Raw genomic sequence first — 21,710 nt, forward strand, 5'->3', positions numbered from 1 at the left:
GAGCACAGTTATCCTGTCGTTGAATCAGATAGAATCCTATGCAACTAGCCTCGCGAGATAAGGATGCCGATATCCTCGGTGCTGTTTCGTGGGTTGATGCGTTATCCTGACATAGTTCAGACAATCCGGGATTCCTGCATTTGAACGAGGCACTAGTATGTTAAGCCTCGAGGCAAGAGAAGTGCGAAGGGGGCTCGTTGCTCGACGTTCGAAGAACCGAAGCGAGGGCGACGAGTACGACGGGCGCCTGATCGTTTAGATAAAGACCCAAGTACGATGCCTGAGGGAAAATGATTGTTAGGAAATGAGCATGGGTGGCCGGAATTGGCCGATACGAGCGTGGCGGATGCATTGGCTGGAAAGTCTTGGCTTCGGGGCTTTCCACTTGTCCCGCCGCAGTTCCGGAGGCGAAGGTGCAGAGTCAGAGGTGCACGCAAGCCTATGCAAGCGCTGCCGAGTTACGCAGCCTCACAGCATGGGTGACTCACTGAATGCGAACACAGTGGGCAGGGGAAGAGACGACGGAGAAAACACGTGATATTTTGGAGGGAAGGTACGTACGGATGTGGAAGTCCCGACCAGGTCCCGTACTTCCGTTGTCCAGAACTCGTGCGTGGACGAGGGGTAAATATGAAATTGAACCCCGCCCCAAAGAGAGGGCCATCAACGGAAGTATAGTGTAGGGGCATTGAGGCAGGAGTCTCAGTGAGTTTCATGACTGGCTGGAAAGCTGAGGATGAGGAAGAAGAGGAGGGTTGGTCTGCAGGAGAATCTGAGATGGATCAGGATGGATCTTGGTGTGAGATTTGGGAGAGATTGGGCGGCTTGGGGGGTGGAGATCTTCTTCTCGGGTTGGAGATGGACTTCCATAATGGGATGTTATATCTGCCAAGATTTCATTATTTATGATTGCAACAGCCTCCTTGACTGGACCCCTGCCACTCCCTAATCCGGATATCCTCTCCTCCCTTTGAATCAACGTCAACGCAACGGGATCTCCTCCCTTCGTCCAAGTCGGTCATCTCCTCTTTTTCACTCCACCCCCTCCGCTCTCCTCATTTCCTCTTTTTAAATACCATCCAACACATCGCAACTCACCCAACCACATATCCCTGCTTTCCCACCTCGATAACCATGGCTGCTGCTGTCCTCTCCCCGACAGCAATGTCACCCAGAGGAGGCATTCTCCTCAACACAAGCCCTTGCAACTCACCTCGACTGGGTCAATGTATCCCTCAAACCCCTTCATCCCAATCCCTATCTTCGTCAATGTCGGACGCGTCCACCAACTCATGGTTCAAGCATCCAACCCACGATATGCAGCGTTCTGCTTCCGCACCAGGAGCCGCGCGCCGTCAAAGGATCCGGTTTGCGCCCCTACCCGACCCTCGCGCCGACGAAAGTGACGACACCTCCCTAACCGAGCCCAGCGAGGAGCAAGATTCCCTCTCATCCTCTAAGCTATTTACAACGGAGGGCGTAGAGCTTTCCCCCAAGATTTCCCCGGCTTCGTGTGCTTCATCTACCCACTCCACCATCACTGCCCCTCCTAAAAAGCCCGCCCTCAACCTCCTTCGCCCCCTAGCATTCCTCAAGCGCGCACCCTCCCCCTGTCCTTCCGTTGGATCCGACTCGGAGCAAGGTGGCAGCAGCTCCCGCCTCGCCCGGATCTCGACCGAGGACATTCTCACTCTTGGCACTATCAACCTCTTCCGCCCCTCCTCCCGCACCACCCTCGACAGCGATCGCCGAGGCCGTCGGTACAGCGACTCTAGCCCCGAGAACGACAACGACCCAAGCTCCAAGAAGCGGCCTCGTCAGGGCTCCAATGCCTCTAACAACTCCAACGCTTCACCCCGTCTGACTTCCCAGCCCCTTGACCGCGCACGCTCGGCACCAAGCAGCCCGCAGCAGGGTATCACCATGCTCAACGGCCGCGTGTACGGGGGCAAGCGCAAGTCGAAGCGCACTCATAACCTCTTTGCCAGCGCGCGCGACGAGCCCGAGTTCGTCGAGTGGGGCTACGGCGGGATGGGTAGCGTGCACGCTGATCATGCTGGCAACTCCATGTATCGCAATCTCCAGAGCGGTGGTACCGCGTTGGGTCTCAAAATGGGCCATGGCAGCGCGAGTGGAGGCGGGACCGTCGATGAAGACGACGATGGCAGTGGGATGGGCTGGGTCAAGAGGCGTAGGGAGCAGCGCGAGCGTGAGAAGAAGGAGGCCGAGGAGCGCGAGCGGGCTGTCAAAGAGGCGCAGAAGCAGAAGGAGGCGGCGGAGGAAGCAGACGTCGAGAGCGGTTCCGAGGAGAAGATGGCGGTAGAGGCGAGCGAGTTGCCCGCGGAAGAGAAGATGGAAGATGAGTCTACCCGTGTTGCCTCTCCTAGCTCCGAGAACGCCGAGAACCAGCATATCTTGAAGACCGTCTCCATCCCCGGACATCACCGCAGTCACTCCCACTCGTCACATCACAAGTCGCCTTCTCTCTCCCGCTCTCTGTCTCCTGCTGCCGAAGATCAGAACCCCATTGAGGTTGTTCTCGAAACGAGTCCGACCCTGGAGAAAGATGAGAAGGACAGCACCGAGAGCTCCACTGAGAGCGATAGCGAAGTTGAGGAGCAAGAGAAGGATGAGGACGAGGACGAGGATGAAGATGATGCCGAGGTATGTTATGAACGAGTGGCTTATCTGTCGCATATACTCACTATTTTTTTTGCAGGAAAACCGCAAGACGGCCATTGGCGCTGGCATGGAGAAGATCAGCCGGCACAAGGAAGAGCGCTGAAGCTTTCGAAGCAACTGTCCCCCCCTGCGTCCTCAGCGCAAGCCCATCCACCCACCGCTGACCTGCTCAGCCGCTGTGCATGTTGTGGATATATGTCCATACAGTATATGCCTATGGGATGCGCTGGCGTCTGCGAGCTGAGGTGCCCATGCTGGCATCCTCTTGCTCCCCACCAAACTTTCAGAACCCCCCAAAAAACGCTCATCGTACACTCGATGTACTCTTGCCAAGTCGACACCGCCACCGACTGCTCTGTATATACTGGTCACCTTGCTCTTGCTCTTCTCCTTGTCCTCGTTCCTCCTCCTTACTCGCCGACTACCTCGAGAGTTCTTCATGAGCTCTCTCTTTACGGTTTAATGTGCAGCGTACCGCGCCCACACCTGCACCTGTGCATTGGGTCTCCTCGTCAGCATATCACCCCCCTCATCTTCCTTCTCCCTCGGCTCTTCTTATCGCATCTCTGCAATATCCATTCCGATTCTCGTGCATACGCATCATCTCATCGTTCCCCTTCTGCAACTATCTACTACTAAACCCTCCGAGTAGCCTGTGCGAATCGGCCACCTTATAATCCTCTACCTGTTACTATACTCCGCGCTCCTCTCCGCCTCTCATATCGTCTTCTCTCGCCTTCTCCCCTCTAGCTCTCCCAGTCTTTGCTTCTCCCTCCTACAAGCTGTGCCTTTGTCCTCATAATACCCTTCTCCTCGCCGTGCGCTTGCTGCTCTGCGACCTTCTCATCGCCCGGCGCGCCCTCACTCTCATTCCGTTCCCTTCTCGTTCCGACTCCAGATTGTTCATGCTGTTATACGTTAATGTTTGTATGCTACGCGACGAGTGCTATGTTGTATGATACGGTTGGTTGGCTGATGTGGATGTATCGGTGAGTTTTCCATATTCCCTTCTCCCGTTGCAGCACCGTACTCATCATCTCATCACAGGCCAGCCGACGATTTTCGAGGCTTTTCATTTCTCGGAGCTGGAGCTAGTCCTGCTTTTGACGTTTTACGACCTCCTCTTCAAGTTTAACGCTTCTTACGCGGCTAGCTGTATCACTTGACGGATGATTTTACGACTTTTCTTGCTCCTTTTTTCGGCTGCTTTATCCTTATTGGTCTGCGCTCTCATTGACTTTGACTGTGTATAAACACGGGATAGCAGCATGCTTACCCCCTTTTTCTTCTCCCCTCACCCCGTTTCATCTTTTGTGGCTCATCTCATACATTCTTCCATCATTCACCCTTATTGTTCCCTTGTCTCTCGTCTGCGTGGCCCTACATACTACAATGCTCATATCTCCCGCATGCATCCATTGCTCGCTTGCTTTACATCGCATATATCTTTTCCTTTTCCTTTTCCTTTTTTTTCTACTTGTGGGATAGGTTGCTAGAGCCTGGTAGTAGAGACAGATCCTCTTTATGTTTTTAATCGGGATATTCGTTTCTTTGGTTGGCTTGATCGGCTGCCTGGGCTGGTTGGTTCGGAGGGCGCGCGCCCAAAGTATAACGAACTTTTTTAACTTACAGTATACCCGATATCCGTACCTACGTAGTGGTTTCATCATTTGGACGGACAGTATCGAATCGGAATAATAGCATGCGTTTTTGACACTTTTGTGCGTGTTCGTGCTCAGTGCTGAGTTGAGTTTAGTTTCCGGCAACGTATGTATGAGGCGAGTCAGACGTGTGTGTCTTGCAGCGATGGGATGGTCAGGGCCTTTGGCTTGGCTCGGTGAATTAAGCCAACTTGCGAAGAGCTACCAAGACGGTGGCGGACACGAGGGTGGGGGCGTGCTTTTCATGTTCATGCAGCTACGAAACTTAGTGTAAATGGTGTGATATGAATTTGTAGGAGATAGTCTGTGTGATAAGCTAGCTTGTGCGGGCGAGCTGCACGATCGCGGACACGGGGCGTGGGTGGGTGCCCTGGCCGAGGGCTGGGCCGATCGCGATAGACGCTCGTTCCGTACCGGTACGTGGAGGACTCTGATTGCGACTCGCGTTCTATCTACGGCTATGGACTGTTCTTTGGTTTGGTCTAGAAGCGGGGCTGCGGCGCGTAGTCCGTGGTTCTGGTGGACGTGGTTCTAGGTCGCAAGTCTGCTGCTCTTGCCGACTCGTCATGCACTGCAGTCCTCTAATGTGCTGTTGCATAAGAGATGTGATGGCCGCGTACACTGTTTCCTATTTGACGTGTACGATGTTTCCAAAACTTGTGATCTCCTGTTTCAGGTAACCAATATGCTGAGTTGGGTGCTGTTGGGTGTCCAGATGGTATCCAAATCGGTTCCGCCACAGCTCAGCGGACCTTGTACTAATCCGTGGTACAGAGTACTATGAGTGTAGGATGGCGACGCACAGCAAATCTTCCATCCGATGTTTCGTTCTTACAGTACCCTTTTTCCTGACACGCACCGTTTGAAATGGACCTGCAATGATCGGTGACTCGGCGGTCATATGTGGACAGACGCCCGACGCGCCGATTGGCGCTGTGGCGGTGGATCGTACAGACGTAGCAGGACGTGGACATGCATCCGAGGTCCTAGTGATAATGTAAGCTGATAGACCTCGAGCAGCGCAGCACCGGCTGCAGTGCAGTGCTTACCCCGCGTTGCATAGCATTCCTTCGAATGCTGTATTCGATCGAATTGAGGGGGTGGCGGAGCTTCACCGCTGCATCTTGCCTTGGACTATATAGGCCGAGGCAGGCGCGGGGTACTTGTCATCGGGAATGCGGGGTATCCAGGGCCGTCAGGATCCTAAAACGCTAAACGACATTCCATAAGCCCTCTGGGACTGGTCGACTTGGTCCCGTACGGGGTCGGTCTCGATGGGATTCGCCCAAGTGACTGAACGGTATGGATGCGGCGTCTGCACTTGATCGATGATTCTAGTATCGTCTGGCATGCTTTTACCCTTTCTTTGCTCTATCGGAGCCGTCACCTCCCCGCATGGGGAGTGGCCCTAGCGCATTCCAACGAGGGATCCGCATATGCCGAGCTGGTGTCAGCAGCAGTGAGCGGCGAGGATCAGAAGTACTAATAACGGTGCCTCTGGGGTCCTGTATACGACTGTGCTAGTCAGCCGCGGAGCGTCCATTTTGCCAGTGGCAAGTTCGGAAGATGAAAGTCATAAGGTCGTGTGGTCTCGCAAGGGCCAATATCGCGCAGAATCATTGAGCAATCAGAAAGCTAATGTCGCTATAACTCTCAGCCTATAAGCCTTGAGGAGCCATCTGCATCAACGCTCATATACGCTGAGGAGCTCGACGGATATTGCAAGTGATGTGGCAGGTCGCGGTCGGAGTTGTATCTTGGTGGCGGAGGTGTCAAGGGATTGCGGGGGACGGACGTAGTTCCTCGGGACGTTCATCAGATCTCAGACCTCGACAGCTATCCCCGAGGGCTTATCGTGACGTTTATGTGGCCACTGACTTACTCTGGTGGGCCCTCGTACAATACAGGCACGAAAAGCGTCGCGCTCGCGGAATCCCAGATGATACCCCGCACGAGCGTCGGGAATGCACCTTGATGGCCGCGTCTCGCTCTGGCTGGAGCTCAGGAGGATTCTATGAAAGCCGGCTATGTTCCGTTAGTCGTCCATTGCAGTGCTACAGCAAGGGCCCAGGGGCAAAGGACCGGCTCAGACACCAGGCCAGGGGCTAGGCGGTTACACACGTAAGTGATCCACCTACGGTCGCCGGGCACGTCGCCAGACGGATATGTTTCTCATACAAGGCATCTTCGACCCGTTCCTCAAGTTCAACTTCGGGGTCCTCGCGATGGCGACGGCGACAACGGCGGATGGACGGGAAGAGAGCGCGCGAAGCAGGAACAGAGGGCAGCTGACCTGCGACGGCGAAGCTCACCGAACGTTCTAGCGACGGCGACGCAGGTGCTTCATCAGCTCGAGCCGAAGCCGTGCGGGCGTGCCGTCAGGGGCTATTTCGTTCATCGTCTGAGAAAGCTGGCATGATCAGCTTATGATTGGTGTATGATGTAGTTGTTATCTCACAGTGGGAAAGGCAAGGTTAGGTTTCGGCGCTTAGGAGACGTCTTTGCTGTAGCTACCATTGCTCGGGACTCATGTACCGTTCTCGGGGAGAGAAAAGGTGCCCGGCGGGGGAGGACGGCTACGCCGTGAAACTTGGCAGTGGACTCTTGACGTAGAGGGTCACGGCGACATCGAGCAACCATTGCCAAGCACGTTTAGTGTTAGCGAACGAGAGAAGATGGGCGGGTGCAGATGGGCGTAGCTGGGCGTAGCGGGGAAGAAGTGCGTGAGACTGGCCGTGCTCGACTTGGAGAGCGTTGTTGAGAATAACACCGGCAACGTCCAAGCGAGGTTGTTAGTACGCTGGACCCTCAGCTGGGGTTTGCTCTGCGAATGGTAACTAGAAAGAGCCTGTTCAGTACATAACAACAGACGAACGATGAAATCACGAAGAGAACCACAAACGCCAAAACCGGCAGGTTTCATTACCCATCGGCTGCAAGCGATGCGCACCTTTGTCCTTCCTTTGCCCAAGCCTTTCCCTCGTTCGCAGCAGCGATGTCATAGCTGCGGACACGTAAAACACGCCCGAGCTTACAGGTATTCGTACCCTCACTTGGCAGACCCTAGCAGTTCGTGCGTCGACGAGTCATCCAAAGGAAGCACCAGCTGGCCAAGTCGACCTGGGCGTCGCACGAAGAACACCGTTCAGTCGTGTGACTCGCGAGCGGGGTATAGTTCCACGCGCTGACCATACTGTGGTGAGTAGAGATGCGATCATCGTGCCTCCGAGGGAAGGGCTCGGAGAGCTGTGCTTCGGCAGAGATGAAACAACTTTCGAGCGCGAGGGCACGAAGGAAGCATACCTAGGGGAGGGGTACATCATGTGTCTTGCCAGTGTCTTCTTGAATTTTGTGATAACAACGAGCTGCAAAACGGCTTCCTGGGGTCCTGCTCTTAATTTGAAGAAACATGAGTATATGCGCTCAGAATGAAGGATGTACCATGACTTGGCAGGGTGGACGATCGTTCGCGCGTCACCCGAACGTGGTTCCAACGGTTATTGAGACAACTCAAACGCTCGCTTCCGAAGACACGAGATGAAGAGTTGCCTCCTGGAGAGCATGGAAATCGCCTTCGGGGTCAACGTGCAGGAGAAAGGCCCGGGGTCAAACTTACATAATCGTTGAATGTTATATGTCGAGACGTTTGATGTGGCACTGAGACTGCGAGGGTCGTTGCGCGTGCTATGCAAGTGCCACACAACTTTAACTTACACTCTGCGACGTCGCAGGCTGAAGCAAGGCTGACAGCGTTGTACTTGAAGAAAAAACACGATCACGTGTGCTGGAAAGCACATGTTCAAGCGTTCCCAGGGTCTGCCGCAACGCTCCTTGTCCTTCTGAATCTAACTTTGTTCTCCCCGCACTAGATCTCTCTCTACAGCGACGACCACAGGGATTATCGATGGATCTGCTTAACCTCTTCCGCTTACTTTTGTCCTCATCTGCCATGTGAACCAACGACACATGAAAACATTGATGCAGTCGCCTTTTACCTCGCCGCTGGAACTCACATCTCGATCTTGTCTCGATCTTACGCTGACCGCCAGCTCAGGCAACACCTCCATTCGCTTTCAGCTTTGCTGAGGCCGAGAGGAAGAATAGGACATCATGCATCAATCACGGTCGAGCACACTCGTCTGGCAACCAGCCTAATAGTCGGTGCGGTGCAAGTCCCGGGGGAGGCAAAACTTAGGACTCATCTTTGATGCACCGCATCGTCTTATGCGTCGGGCGTTTAGTAGTAAGCACGGAATTTGGGCTTGATGAGTGAGAAAGTATCTCAGGCTAAGCTATAGATTGGAACCCTCGTTGTTTCTCTCCGGAACTCTGATGACTATCTTGTCAAAACCTATATTCTCTAGTTCCATAAGATGTCCATGCCAGTGCATCACTGATCGTTGCTGAAGCACCGACCAGCACCACAAAGACTCGAATGATCAGGATTAGGCTCAGAACACCCTCACTGCAGTTCGAGGTACGCATGGGTTCTGTACCTCACTGGCCGAATCTGAGTATGTTTAACTGCGCCGGTCACCCTGTCATCAGTGCGATGATACAGCGTAAGTTGAGTTTTTTTTGTTTTGGGCACCCCCGTATGTCGTGATTTTTCTACTTCCATCAACACCTTTTAAAAACCCCATCACTATCACATCACCGTGTGATATACCCATAGCTATGTTTATAAGAGAGGACAACACTGGTGTACACGGAGACTCCCTTTTTGCTATTACCTTGAAGTCAACTCCCTCCTGTCGTTTCAGCCTGCAAGTTTCTTTCGACGTGTGAGTACTCGTCCGTAGACTACGAGCAGTTATTTGACTTGTAATCAAGGGCTTAACCACTACTCGGGAGGGTAGTATCTATCATAGGGCCCCTTCATCATATCACAAGCCACTCGTTTCAACTACCCGCTCTTTGTCGATTCCTTGCAGCCATGGATATTACTTTTTCATTTCCAGATTCGGGCGACTGCAGTCCTGGCGATACATGCTTCGCTTGGACATATGTGAGCTCTTTCGCTACAACCATTGAAGAAGGGGGACAGGGACTCGGTAACAATCCAAGTTCGACACCCGGAAATGGCCCTCAGTCTACTAGTGTCAACATTTCCCCAACTCAATCACCCAGCAGGCGTATCACCGCCAGTTCTCCATCTCCCACTCCTGGCACAACAGTCGACCCAGCCCCTTCTCCGACTTCCTCTCATATTACACCGTACACTGTGATAACTTCCACGCGGGCTAGTACATCTATTGTTGGGGCCAACATCACAACTACATCATCCCCACTGGCAGTCAAAGTTCCCTTGGTCTCGACGGTGTCGGCCGGGTACATCACAACGATATATTCTTCGTCGACGACTGTAGTCGATAGGTCAGTTTCGGTACTGCAGTTGAGGTGAGCTCCTAATACTAGAAGCCACAGTAAAAATATCAGATACTAATATGATTACGCAGTGTGTCCAATATCATGGTGATCGTAGCACTGGTCTGTGTGCTGCTGGTCATCATAGGTGCTGTGTTGGTTGTTAGACCATATCAACGACGAAACGCGCAAAGTGTCTTAGCTGCTGGGGATACGGAGGCCCTTGTAGCAAGCTCTTCAAGGGAAGAGATGCGGGAACACTCTCAAAACGTTCAAGATACACCTTCAAGTGAGGACCACAGAGCCGATGAAATTGACCCCACGACCATTTTTGCGTTTCTCCCTCCATCTCTGGACGAAAACATCGAAACACACGGTGAACTTACAACCATCGGCGCATCCCCTGATCATCAACCGCAGACTCCTAATTCCTGTGCGAGTGCATCTAGAACCTCATCCGACGATCATCACCAAAGTGATCTTGATTCGGCTTCGTTCCACACGACCCGGGCATCTTCTTCACGGCCCAACTCGCTTGCTCCGCGCCCTCTACCGCTAATACCTGGTTCATCCCCCCGCCCGGGCAGCAACGCCACAATTTGTCCCGGCGCCTCGCTGGCGACGGAAGCGCAGGCCGAAGCGCGTCTGGAAGAACCCAATTACTCTCCTCGTGAACCCAATGTCATTTCTTTTCAAAGGGAGGTACGCGGTCGGGAGTCCAGGACGGGACTTTCAACGGCGCATAGCCAAAGCTCGATGTTGTCGGCCCCTCCGAGCTACAGCTCCGCGACACTTCCCACATATCCTCTCCCAGACGAGGACGTCCCTCCCCTACCGAACAGATATCAAGCCAGTGGCGATGGCAATGGTGTTTGTGATGGACGCGCACGGGTATGATGAGCTAACGGATTGAGAACATGTAGCCCGTACTTGGAGCTCAGAGAAGCGGTTTAATCTACGTTGGTCTGTGACATAGATACCGATGAAATTTGGGTGATCTCGGCTGTGAATTAATGACGTGACTTCGATCTCACAACCGTGAACGATGTCGATTCGAGGCTAGAAGTTATAAAGAATATTATGGAATACTGCGGTGCCGACTTTTAGTCCCAGACACTGTTACGATGTGAATTGCACAAGTGTCTATATCCGTGTCATCAACGCGACTCATCGCCATACTTTCCTCCTTCGAGACGGGCTCAGTGAGAGGCGTCATATGGCCAGTAGCTTCTGACATAAACCCTCATCTTAGCTGGATCCATCATGATACCCTTCGCGCATTCTCAGTATTTGCTTCCGATGAATGGAGGGTACAGCCGAGTGTAGTACGTTACTCACAGCTCGTCAATGGTTCTATGACACTTGATCGACCCGTTCATATGACTGCTACACTCGGGCTCATCTCATAGGTAAAGCGCCTCCGAGAAGCTCGACTGGTCTTCATCTCCTTCAAGGAAATGAGATAAGAAACTCCCAGCCGTTCAGTCACATGTTCACATGAAAGAATGGCCTGCTGACCATCGAAGTTGTTCGTTGTTGCATCACTGATCGTCGTCGCGGCGCTAAATCATAGCATTCCAAACTTTCATATTGCGCATAATTTGTTGAGGAAGTGCCAAGCTCGCTCAAAGAACAACAATCCGTCCATGGACCTTCTTATATTTCACTCGAGTGAAATGCTCATAATTCCATCTGCTTGCTGCCTGGAGAATTCAAGCGCGTCTCCGGCCATTCTTAGAGCGCAACGTACGCATGCACATCAACAGCGCCGACCCTATGACGAGGACGCATCACGCAACAATCAAATAGCCCAAGATCGCATGCGTTTATATTTAACGAAGACGTCTGTAGAGAATACGTAGACGAATCTCCCCTTTCCCTTTTTGCCTCTTAGCTCCTGGGACTAGTATCGTGGCTTATCTACTCGTTACAGGTCTTGTAAGGGCGAGGAAGACACTGTACGGTGCGCAGCACGATCCAAAGCCATATTACACGGCCTCGCTAACCCTAGACCTTGTTTCATCCTCCTTTTTATTAGCGGGCCCTGCCATAAGTAAAGCCGGGCGCCACTGCTGAAGTTGTTGAACGCTCCATCAGAACTGTCAACGTCAAGCCTCGAATTGCTAAAGCCATGACACCAGCAATATCTGCGGCCTCGCATATCATCCTACTTCTGACTCCTTCAGTCTCTATGTATTCCTCTAATCCCCAAAGCTCAGATGTCACGAAGGCTTCTTCGTGCTTCTCGATGTCAACTCAAGCAGCCCTTTCGAGCAACAACCAGTTAACCGCTGCAGACGGCGTGTCATACCTCATGTTGAACATACGCGATGCAACGTCGAGAAACGTCAGCAATACAGATACTACTCGTCTGAGGTGAGACATCATCTATCACGCCCAATCACATCACCAAACTTACATTGTGAGAAAGTACTCTAGCCGATGTAATGGCTGTGGTGGGAGTAGTCGTTGTTCTGTTAGTGGCGGTGTGTGTTGCCCTCGTTATTAGGTCATATCGAAGGCGAAGAAAGCGGTCAAGTGTGGCAAAGGTCGAGGACAATGAGTCGCTTACAAGAACAACATCAACAGAGGAGGAAGCACAGGATTATTCTCAGTGTTTGCAAGAAACCATCAACGATACTGATGGCGGGGCTAGAAACGCTCCCTCTGGAACTGCTCTTGCCATTCGTCCCCAATCACAACCAAACGAAACTGTAGAACGGCGCGTGGAGCAGCTCGAAGGCGATTCCGGATCTTCGGATCAACATATACTGCACCCTGCTCACTGTACACGCTTATCCGCACCTGAAGGTCGCCATAACAATGGCATAGACTCTGTTTCCTTCCACACGACACGCACATCCTCCTTCCGCTCAGATCCCCTCCTCATCCACCCACCGCCCCTTATACCACCTTCTAGCTCCGATGATACCACCACAGCAAGCCCAAGGCTATCTCTGGCACCTATTCTAACCGAGTTTCGTACAGGGCTAGGAGAAATGGGCGCGTCCCACCGTATGTCCGATGCCAATTCTTTTCAAAGAGAGGTGCGCCACCGGGAGTCGAGAATGGGTTTGTCAACGGCACATAGCCAGAGCTCAATATTCTCCTTCCCACCACCAAGCTACAGTTCTGCAAGATTGCCTTCGTACTACTCCCCCGATGAGGAGATACCAGCGCTATCTGACCAGTATCAAGGCGACGGTGGCTCTCGCCATCATGGCGTTAATGACATCTCGCCGCCGCAATAATAACATGTTAGCTTAAGTTCTGGTGCCTGTTTTAGGCGCTCTTTCGAGCTTGAACGAAAGTGTACGAGAATTGAAACATACAGGTGCTATGCTATAGTCAAGTCCATTGGAAAATAATCACATTACTATGTTATTTTTGTAACACGAGATATATCTCAGTGCATTGGCGTGACGCCTTTTGTCTGTATTAAAGTACATCAAAGAGACCTATGGATTATGAACCGAGAGCTAAAATTCGCTCATCCATCTGTGCGTGACGAGACCTTGACTGCTACGCCAGGCACGTAGATGACCCAAAAGTATTAATACACTGGAGTGACTTTTCTCTTTTATCGTTATCTTTTTTTAAGGTTAGCTATTCACAACATGATCAGTTTACAGATCAAGAAATCTGGTTGACACCGAAGGTTCCGAAGGATTGCAAAGCCATTTGACAATAAAGTCGAGGGCTTCGGGTGCAAACAAGGTCATAAATGCGGACAGGCGGACGTTACAGACTTGGCAATCGCCCCTTTCATCTCATACCTTTTCCTGCATGATGACATGGTGCTTGAGGAGAGGAAACCGGTAGCTGATATTATTGTGGCAAGGTGGGAAGCTATCTCACAAATCGCCGTACTTGTCCGACTCGGAAACTACATGTGACTTGAATCATAACGCAGCGTGAATCTTGGCAATCTTGTTGTATAAAAAAATAACACAAGTATGCTCAGGTCGAATAAAACGTGGGCTGATGCGCTTATAACGCCTACTCATGGTGAAGTCGGCGATGTTTCGTGAGTTGCTTTAACACAACAAGTCAAAGTGTACGGTCTTGTGGAAAATACGTACCACGAGCCAAGAACCGACGCTGCGACTGATACTTGCAACACATGGACGTAGCTTCTCAAAGCCGACTCGGATGACATAAACATAACGTCAAGCGAAGTAATGTGTAACACCGTTTGACGAACTCATCCGAATGGCACGCCATGATGACCACGAGTGTCTGATCTCGTGGGACTGAAACACTAAAGTAGCTACGGAGGCTTTTTCTGACCCTGTTCCGGTCTCGTGGACTTGACGCAGCCAGTACCATGGATATCGAGTCAGTAAGCAATACTAGCTTTTCTGACCGTTTCATCAGTATCTATGTGTATTCTCGTTCTGATCGTTGTGTAAAAGCGCGACCTGTAGATCAGCCTCGCCGGTTGGCGAGAGAAGGGCTCGCAGTGTAGGTATGTGGGTTTCGTTGAGTGCTAGTAGTGCTGTGTGTATTCGAAGGTCTTTACCACATGCGCAAGTGCCTGGATTTGTGATCATGCCATTGCCGCCGGTTCCTTTTTGAGAACGGCAAAAAGGAGAAACAACGCCGTGCGCCACAAAGAAGTTCGGCGATCGGCGGCGTCGGACGATTGTTGATTGGTTGCTGAAGCTCTGACTAGCTTGTCTTTTACTCTTACCCGGATTTCCCAGTGCCCATGACTTCCATACTCTTAGTGCAAACGCTTCTTATGAATAGAGGGCCGCCACGGCCCCCCCAATCGGGAGGAAGTCATACCTCTTCAAGGTAATAAAGTCGATTCACAGGTCAGCTGGGCTGTTGAATACCTTACATGACTATCCTTCTCTGACAAGTGCTTCTTCGAGAAGGTCATACGCTCTCAGACATATGGAGCATGTTGGACTACTATTAGGCATCAAGGGTAAATACTTACGAATCCGTCCTGACTGACTGATATGCGAAACATGTATTAAAACGGTCGTGGTGAAAGAATAAGCTTCAAACGGTCGCTTTCTCGGATTTTGCGTCGACTCCATCCTTGCCCCTCACGTTCTTCTCACTCTGTAGGAATGATGAACGAAATTCTGTCCGATCCTTCTCCCTCGCTGCTTGCCAGTGCTGCCGCCGTGGCAACTGTCGCCCTGTATGCAATCAACAAGACCCGCGAAAGGTCCGCACGGAATTCCGCTCTGCCGCCAGGACCTCCTGCAGAGTGGTTCTGGAAGAAAGCAATCCCTGCCAAGGAGTATGTACTTTGATTTTTCCAACGGCAGTATCTGAATAATTCTCCAAGCACCCATCTGGCGCTGGCCGAATGGACTAACCAATACGGGCCTGTATTTACCGTGCGTCAGGGAAACAACATCACTATCGTCGTGGGTCGCATGCAGGCTGCCATCGATATCATGGAGAGGCAGGGTGGCGTTACCCTAAGTCGGCCGGAAGCTGTCGTTGGCGGAACGATGCTCTCGCAAGGGCGACGTCTCCTCATGCGACCTGCAGGTGACGTTTTCAAGAGGATGCGGAAGTGAGTTATCCAGCGTTTCGCTGGTCATGACAAGCATCTTACTAGTACTGTGGATAGAGCTGTGCACGAGCCTCTGCAGCCAAAGGTGGCGAAGACTTATTCGCCCGTCCAATTCGAGGCTGGGAAGAATTTTGTCCTCAACATCCTCGAGCGCCCTGACCTTTTCAGCCACTTCGCAGACCTGTAAGCCCATGATTTAAAATGCCATGCGTGTCTTCCGTAGCTGATAGTACCTGTTATCAGTTACGCTACTGCTGTCACTCTCAAGATCACATACGGGAAGTCTGCGCCTTCTACATTCGACGACCCTGATGTCGTCCGCATTCACAAGATAACTGCTCGCTTCTTGGGTACTTTAAAACCAGGGATCTACCTGGCGGAGCGGTTTCCCTGGCTGCAGCACGTACCTGGGTATGCGCCGGAGATAAAGCAGTACCGCGAAGAAGAGCTGGCGCTATTTCAAGAACAAGTCAATAAGACGCGTGTGTCGATGGTACGCTGCTACTAACCCTCAACCTTCATTCATCGCTTGGCGCTAAATCGGGATGATAGGGAGAGAAATCTGAGAGGCCCTCGTTCGTGAAGTATATGCTCGAGAATCCAGAGGCGCATGGATTAGACGGCGACACACTTGCATACTTGGCAGGGTCTTTGTACGGTGCTGGCTCGGAGACGGTGCGTTTATCTTATTAATATTGATTCTAATTCTGCTTGATCGACTTACATAAATTCTAGACAGCGGTAGGCATCACGAGGATCATCATGGCTGCGGCACTCCACCCCCAAGCTCAAGAGAAGATGGTGACCGAAATTGACACGCTCATCGGGGATCGAGGTACGAAGTGTCTTGTCGTCCCTCACATGCAACTGTGCACCACCCAGATTTAAACACGACGACAGCACCCACATGCGACGACATGGGCCACTTGCCCCAGCTCGATGCGTTCGTGCAGGAGGCACTGCGCTGGCGGCCGATCGTCCCTCTCGGCTTCAACCACAAGGCGACAGCCGACTTTGCTTGGAACGGGTATCATATTCCGAAAGGCGCGACGATCCTCGGGAATCACTGGTACGTTCTCCCTTTCTTCTGTTGCCCTGGTATAGAGTGAGCGGCCACTATTTGTAGGGCACTCTCGAGGGACCCAGATATGTTCCCGGACCCAGAGAAGTTCGACACCCAACGCTGGCTCGATGCGCAGGGAAAGCTCAGGCCGCAAAACGAGATCAGGTATTTCTACTACGGCTTTGGCAGACGGTACGTGCCCTTGTTTCGCTTGATGTAATACGCAGGCCAATAACAAACAACCCAAGGGTGTGCCCCGGCCAATACGTCGCCAACCGGTCCCTCTTCATCACCACGGCTCTGCTGTTCTGGGCGTTCCGCGTGTCGGAGGACCCATCAGCCCCAATCGACCCGAACGCGCTTGACGGCGGGCTCATCGCGCATTCGCTGCCGTTCAAGGTCGTGTTTGAGCCGAGGCGCAACGTGGAGGAGATCAAGCAAGCGATGAGGAGCGCTGACTGAGCATCTCGACGATGTGCAGGGGTAATCATCCGTGTAACAGTTTATGTGAACTGTGAATGATAAATACATGAATGCCATTATGTTTATGAGTCAGATGAGGAAGGACAGTGTGAGGTGCCAGAGCGAGGAAGGGAATATGCGATGCCGTACAAAACGTGGTGATGTAAACACGGAAACCAGAAAACGACAAAAAACGTAAGTGACAGACAGAAAGAGAGAAACATTTGAAACATCTACACTGTATATAGTCCTCACGACGATACCTGATACTCGTAACTCGGCGGCGCCTGCGAATGCACCGTCCCGGACCTCGCCAGCCCCGTCTCGTGCACCCAGTCGCTCACCCGCGCGTTGGGGTTCGCCACCATGCGCTCCATCAGACGTGCGATGGCGGGCGCGGGGACGTTCTGCTGGTACAAGCTGTGGATGAAGTCGGCCTGCTCGTCGGTGAGGCTCTGCGCCATGGTGTCCATACGCTGCTGAGACGCGTCGTGCGACGATTCGGCAGCGGCAGCGGCGGGCTGAATCACCTCGGGCAGTGGCCCGCGGGGGTGTTTGCGGTCGAGGGGGAACGCTACTGATGAGCCTGCCTGGCTAGGCGAGGATGTGGACAGAGCGTCGCTGGTGGAATGCGCGTCGGAGAAGGGGCCGGAGCGGACTGTAGGCTGGATGTCGGACGGGGTGTGGGCGCTTGTTCCACCGTAGCGCCCGTCGGAGCGTATGCTGCCGCTGTTAGCCACGTTTGGGGTGGACTGTGGCGCAGCCTGCGCGTACTGAGAGTAATTTTGCGTTGAGGGAGTGGGCGAAGATGGTTCGGGGAGCATAGGGTGAGCTGCGACCGTCGCCATTGCGACCGCAGCAGCAGACGCCATGGGGTTCGACGCCACGTTGCTACGCTGGATAGTCGAAGGCAGATGTCCGCCAGCGGCCTGCGCGCGCATGTTGGGAGGACCGGGATCGTAATGCGCTTGAGCAGGGTTGGGCGCGTCGATTCCGTCGTAATGGTATGGCGGTTGGCTTCTTCGGCGACGGCGCAGGTAGAACAAGGCGAAGACAACCGCGCCAATTGCTGCCAGCCCACCAATTACGCCAGCCACGATGGGACCAGCGTTGGACCTGGGGGCCTTTTATCAGCCACGGTTATCATAGAACAGAAAGTCCCAGAGACTTACTTCTTTGAGCCCGCCGAACCTCCTCCAGTAGCCGTAGGCGACGACGACGCCGACGTGCTCGTACTATCCTTCGCGACCAGCGTCTCGTTCACATACGCGTAATCAAACATCATTCCGCTGATCGAGCCCTGCATGTCCAGCACCGTCAGCGTGAGCGTGTGCGACCCGGTCGTCAGGCCCTGGAAGCTGAACATGGTCACGTTCGCGTTCGTGAACGCCGGTGCAGAGGCAGCGACGAGCGCCTTGTTGACCGAGCTACCGCTGTCGATCGCGGCTGTTGCGTTGATCCCGGCCTGGCCCTGCTGCAGGACCTGAATATCGATGCCGGAACCTGTGCGCATCAGTAATCGTCAGTGATTTTCGGGCATCGCGTTCGACTTAGGGGTAACACGCACCGGTGAAAGGGATGTTCAGGACGCAGTTGTCGGAGGTGTGGCATGCCGCGTCTGTAATCCCATAGTTAGGTTTCCTTTTCCTAACATCCCATAAGAGTGTTACTAACATCGGCTGAAGGACGCCACCATCGATAAGTCAAGCGCTCTAAAGGACGACTGAGTCGGATACTCACTAGGTGTAGTTGTAGCACAAATAAGCGTTGATGTTCTGGTAGGTGCCATTGGGGAGGAGCAGCTGGAGAGTTTCGCCGGCACTAAACGCGCCCCAGGCAGCGGTGGGATTCGAGTTGTACTGGAGCGTCGAGTTGGTGTCGTCGATGTAATAGTCTGCCCGCGCTCGCGAAACCAGCGCGACGAGGGAGCCTAGCACAGTAAATGCACGGGGGAAACCGAACATGACTCAGAGCCCGGGGAGGACAGAGGTGTCGCGGAGCTCGAGGTGGGACGGCGACCGCGAGAGAGGGCTACCAGAGGGTGAGAGGGAGGAGAGAGATAGTTATGGCGAGAAAGCGGTGCAAGACTGTGCGTATACATAATCCCCGCAAGAAAATAGGTCGACTTTGTCCCAGCCTTGCCGAATTCAAGAACTGGGTCCGAACATGTTCAAGCGCCCGTCAGGGTCGCCTTGGCAGGTCGTGCCGCCCATGTCGCCCAAGATGAATCGACGAAAGCCGGAGGTTGCTAAGTGCCGCCAAAACAATATTAGTGTATGTGCCGCAGGGAGATTAGTGGCGCTGCTAGGGAACAGCAGGAAGAGAGATTGCCTTGTGACAACAAAGTGAAGACATGGCGCCGAACAAAGTGTCAAGAAGCTTGCAGGAAGCTGTGAGCGCAAGAGGCCTCGAGGCGTCTTAGGGGCAGATAAAAGTAGGATGATAGAATGAGGAGTTGATCGTTGTCATCTTCAAAATGTTCTGTGACTCCCATGGGTGTAATGCCGACGCGGATCAGCCCGCTCGGATGACAAAGGAACTTGGTAAGGAAAAGAGAAGGAGAGAAATAAAACCGACAAACCAAGATTGGGAGGAAAATCTCACGCCCTATCTTCCCTGGGCGCTTAAACTTGTTTTCGAGCCGCCATCCTCCCATTGTAACATTGCGGCTGCATCCACCCGCAGCTGACTTACAACAAAAACGCATCCTCTATATCCAGTAGATCTAGTTATAACAATGGTACTCGGACTCGTTCATACTCGCCTCACCCCCGCCAATATCCGCATGTAGTCCTCCTTCACGCTCTGATATGTCTCCTCCAGCTTCTCGAGCCGCTCCTGCTTTTCTATCTGTGCGAGTTGCTCCTGTATACGAGGAAAGTACCATGAATGGTCGCCCAGCTACAAGAGCGAAAAATGAGGACGCACAAAGTTAAACCGGTACAACCGCTCCTTGACGTGCAGCCTGTACGCACGCTCGTCCGCGGGTTCGAGCTGCCGAAGTATGAGCATCTCGACGAGGCGGTTGAACTGGCGCTAATCGACCACGCCGGTACCGATACATGTCAGTTTTACGAGAGCAGAGGTTAAACGAGTGAGAGAACACGTACACCGGCGATCTTCAAATCCTTCCTCCACTTTTCCGCCCACGCCTTATCCACCGGCGGCCCCATCCTCCCCTTTCCTTTCCCCTTCCCTTTCAAACCCACGCTTCCACTCGCAGCCATACTGGCAGGAACTCCAGCCGGCGCAGGCCGCACCTTCGTGCGCTGCCTCGGCGCCTTGCCGCTCGCGTCCGCAGGGGCGCTCTCGCCCTCCGCCAGCGGAGCAAACTCGTCTGCGGGTGCCGTCTCAGAGGTAACAAGCGGCGCGGGAGAGAACGCCTCGTCCATGAAACGCGCGTCGGCGGTGAGCTCGCGCAGGTCGCACACGTCGCGGAGGTCCTCGAACGCCTCGGCGGGGTCTTCGACGGTCAGCTCGGCGATCGTGGGGTCCGCGAGGACGTATTTACGTATAGAGGCGTACAGCTCGGCTGTGGGCGAGTTTGGTTATGGATTGTAGAAGGGAAATGGGGTTGACGCACAGCCGTGGCCTTTTCGTTGGAATGGGGGTAGGATGACGAATTGGCTGGTAACAGAATGAAGAAAGCTTCGGGGAGGGAAGGAAGCGAGCACACCTCAGCCGCATCCGAACCTGCTCTGGGTAGCAGTAGAAGTTGTACAGCGATGAATAGCCCACAAAGTGGTACGCCACGTCTCCGGGGCCTGAACTGGATGTGCGTTTCCGTTTTTCATACCTGATATGATGCATTAGCTTGGCCTTCTAGGAAGGGACGAAGTAAAGAGAATGAGAATGCGCGGAACAGGAAAGAGGCATGAGTGAGCGCTGAAAGACATACAGGACGACAAACTCCCAGCCATCCTCTTCGTCGTCGATATACGAGCCAGCCTCAATGTAGAGCAGGATGAACAGCTGCATGCGTTGATGATATTCTTTGAAACCTGGCGTAGCAAAGGTAGCCTACGCAGAAATTAGTCAGGATGCGAGGGCAATAGAATTCTAGTCGCAGAAGAACGGGTGTTGAGTGCGGAGTGCATACATGATAGACCTCAAACTCGACTTCGCTTCCGCCAATGTTCCGCGTGTACTCGTATATGCACTTGCCGTACGGACGGAATGACGCGGCGTCCTTTTCCACTTGGTACGAGAACACTTTCTCGTCCTTTTCACATTCTGGAGCGTTCAAATTCAGTGTTGGCCTTGTCGGAGAGACGACAGTAATGACCTGGGATGAAATCCTGGAGCGTGGCTTCGGGGTCGTCCACGTTTGACGCGGTTAGCTTTCCGGAGTGACGAACGGAGAGGAAGTATGCAAGGGAGCCTGAAGTGAAGCGGAGCTGACGATGAGCGTGCCTGTGCGTGAGCAGCCTGTGAGCAGGGAGATGGACAACAGGACGTACGTCGATGACCAAGTCCTTGTATCCATATATCTTTTCGTCTTCCCCGTATATCTAATTCCATACTATCAGTCATGGCATCCCCGGGCTCCCGTTGAATGAGACGCACAGGGTAGGTGAATGTGGGGTGAAAGTCTGTGTAAGACTCATTAGGCGCGAGGACAGACGCGTCTTTAGATCCGCGCACTGGCATGTATTCGTATCAGCTAGCACTCCCACAAAGTAGGTTTACACACCTAGCGACAGATGGAGCGCTGTATTTGAGTCTGTTGTCCAGTCCTCGCTCATGGTTGCTCGTCGTCGCGTGTGTCGTTGACTGGGTGTCGCGTTGGCGCGAGGGAAGTCGCGAGAAGGAATATACCGACAGCTTACCGAAAAAGGAAAAGCTGACCTCATCGGCATACGCAGCTTCCCGCTTTCCCGCTGTCACTACACAACCAGTGCTCCCTTGTCCAATCTTTATAAACAAGGACTGC

General features: G+C 53.1%; 6 protein-coding genes across 6 annotated transcripts; 4 read left to right on the plus strand and 2 right to left on the minus strand.

Moving 5' to 3' along the window:
* The first annotated feature begins 1,025 nt into the window (after positions 1-1,025).
* CONPUDRAFT_135215 (uncharacterized protein) lies at positions 1,026-4,062 on the plus strand. The gene is made up of 3 exons (XM_007766766.1): positions 1,026-2,664; positions 2,720-3,671; positions 3,730-4,062. The coding sequence occupies exons 1-2, from the start codon at positions 1,135-1,137 to the stop codon at positions 2,783-2,785; spliced, it is 1,596 nt and encodes a 531-aa protein (XP_007764956.1). The 5' UTR covers positions 1,026-1,134; the 3' UTR covers positions 2,786-3,671; positions 3,730-4,062.
* A 5,217-nt stretch (positions 4,063-9,279) lies between these two features.
* CONPUDRAFT_70280 (uncharacterized protein) lies at positions 9,280-10,623 on the plus strand (the record flags this gene model as incomplete). Its single annotated transcript, XM_007765999.1, has 3 exons — positions 9,280-9,719; positions 9,803-10,412; positions 10,525-10,623. The coding sequence occupies 3 exons, from the start codon at positions 9,280-9,282 to the stop codon at positions 10,621-10,623; spliced, it is 1,149 nt and encodes a 382-aa protein (XP_007764189.1).
* A 1,534-nt stretch (positions 10,624-12,157) lies between these two features.
* On the plus strand, positions 12,158-12,961 carry CONPUDRAFT_70281 (uncharacterized protein; the record flags this gene model as incomplete). The annotated part of the gene is made up of 1 exon (XM_007766000.1): positions 12,158-12,961. One exon carries the CDS (start codon positions 12,158-12,160, stop codon positions 12,959-12,961), a length of 804 nt encoding a protein of 267 aa, XP_007764190.1.
* A 1,836-nt stretch (positions 12,962-14,797) lies between these two features.
* Positions 14,798-16,777, plus strand: CONPUDRAFT_70282 (cytochrome P450; the record flags this gene model as incomplete). The annotated part of the gene is made up of 9 exons (XM_007766001.1): positions 14,798-14,970; positions 15,019-15,252; positions 15,298-15,435; positions 15,496-15,745; positions 15,805-15,927; positions 15,988-16,087; positions 16,135-16,321; positions 16,379-16,507; positions 16,543-16,777. 9 exons carry the CDS (start codon positions 14,798-14,800, stop codon positions 16,775-16,777), a joined length of 1,569 nt encoding a protein of 522 aa, XP_007764191.1.
* An 18-nt stretch (positions 16,778-16,795) lies between these two features.
* CONPUDRAFT_162673 (uncharacterized protein) lies at positions 16,796-18,741 on the minus strand (the record flags this gene model as incomplete). The annotated part of the gene is made up of 5 exons (XM_007766767.1): positions 16,796-17,893; positions 17,950-18,280; positions 18,345-18,395; positions 18,452-18,489; positions 18,536-18,741. The coding sequence occupies 5 exons, from the start codon at positions 18,739-18,741 to the stop codon at positions 17,029-17,031; spliced, it is 1,491 nt and encodes a 496-aa protein (XP_007764957.1). The 3' UTR covers positions 16,796-17,028.
* A 754-nt stretch (positions 18,742-19,495) lies between these two features.
* Positions 19,496-21,522, minus strand: CONPUDRAFT_135217 (acyl-CoA N-acyltransferase; the record flags this gene model as incomplete). The annotated part of the gene is made up of 11 exons (XM_007766768.1): positions 19,496-19,642; positions 19,706-19,813; positions 19,888-20,309; positions 20,361-20,404; positions 20,454-20,573; positions 20,676-20,797; positions 20,877-21,010; positions 21,063-21,174; positions 21,238-21,288; positions 21,344-21,420; positions 21,471-21,522. The coding sequence occupies 11 exons, from the start codon at positions 21,520-21,522 to the stop codon at positions 19,532-19,534; spliced, it is 1,353 nt and encodes a 450-aa protein (XP_007764958.1). The 3' UTR covers positions 19,496-19,531.
* Between the last annotated feature and the right edge of the window lie 188 nt (positions 21,523-21,710).

This window comes from Coniophora puteana, assembly GCF_000271625.1.
Source record: "Coniophora puteana RWD-64-598 SS2 unplaced genomic scaffold CONPUscaffold_2, whole genome shotgun sequence".
NCBI classification, from domain to species: Eukaryota; Fungi; Basidiomycota; class Agaricomycetes; order Boletales; family Coniophoraceae; genus Coniophora; species Coniophora puteana.

What these genes read in the sequence shown, in the direction of transcription:
- CONPUDRAFT_135215 (XM_007766766.1), top strand. Translation starts at nt 1,135, where the DNA reads ATGGCTGCTGCTGTCCTCTCCCCGACAGCAATGTCACCCAGAGGAGGC. An exon ending in AGGATGAAGATGATGCCGAG is followed by an intron (nt 2,665 to 2,719) that starts GTATGTTATGAA and finishes TTTTTTTTGCAG; the next exon opens with GAAAACCGCAAGACGGCCAT.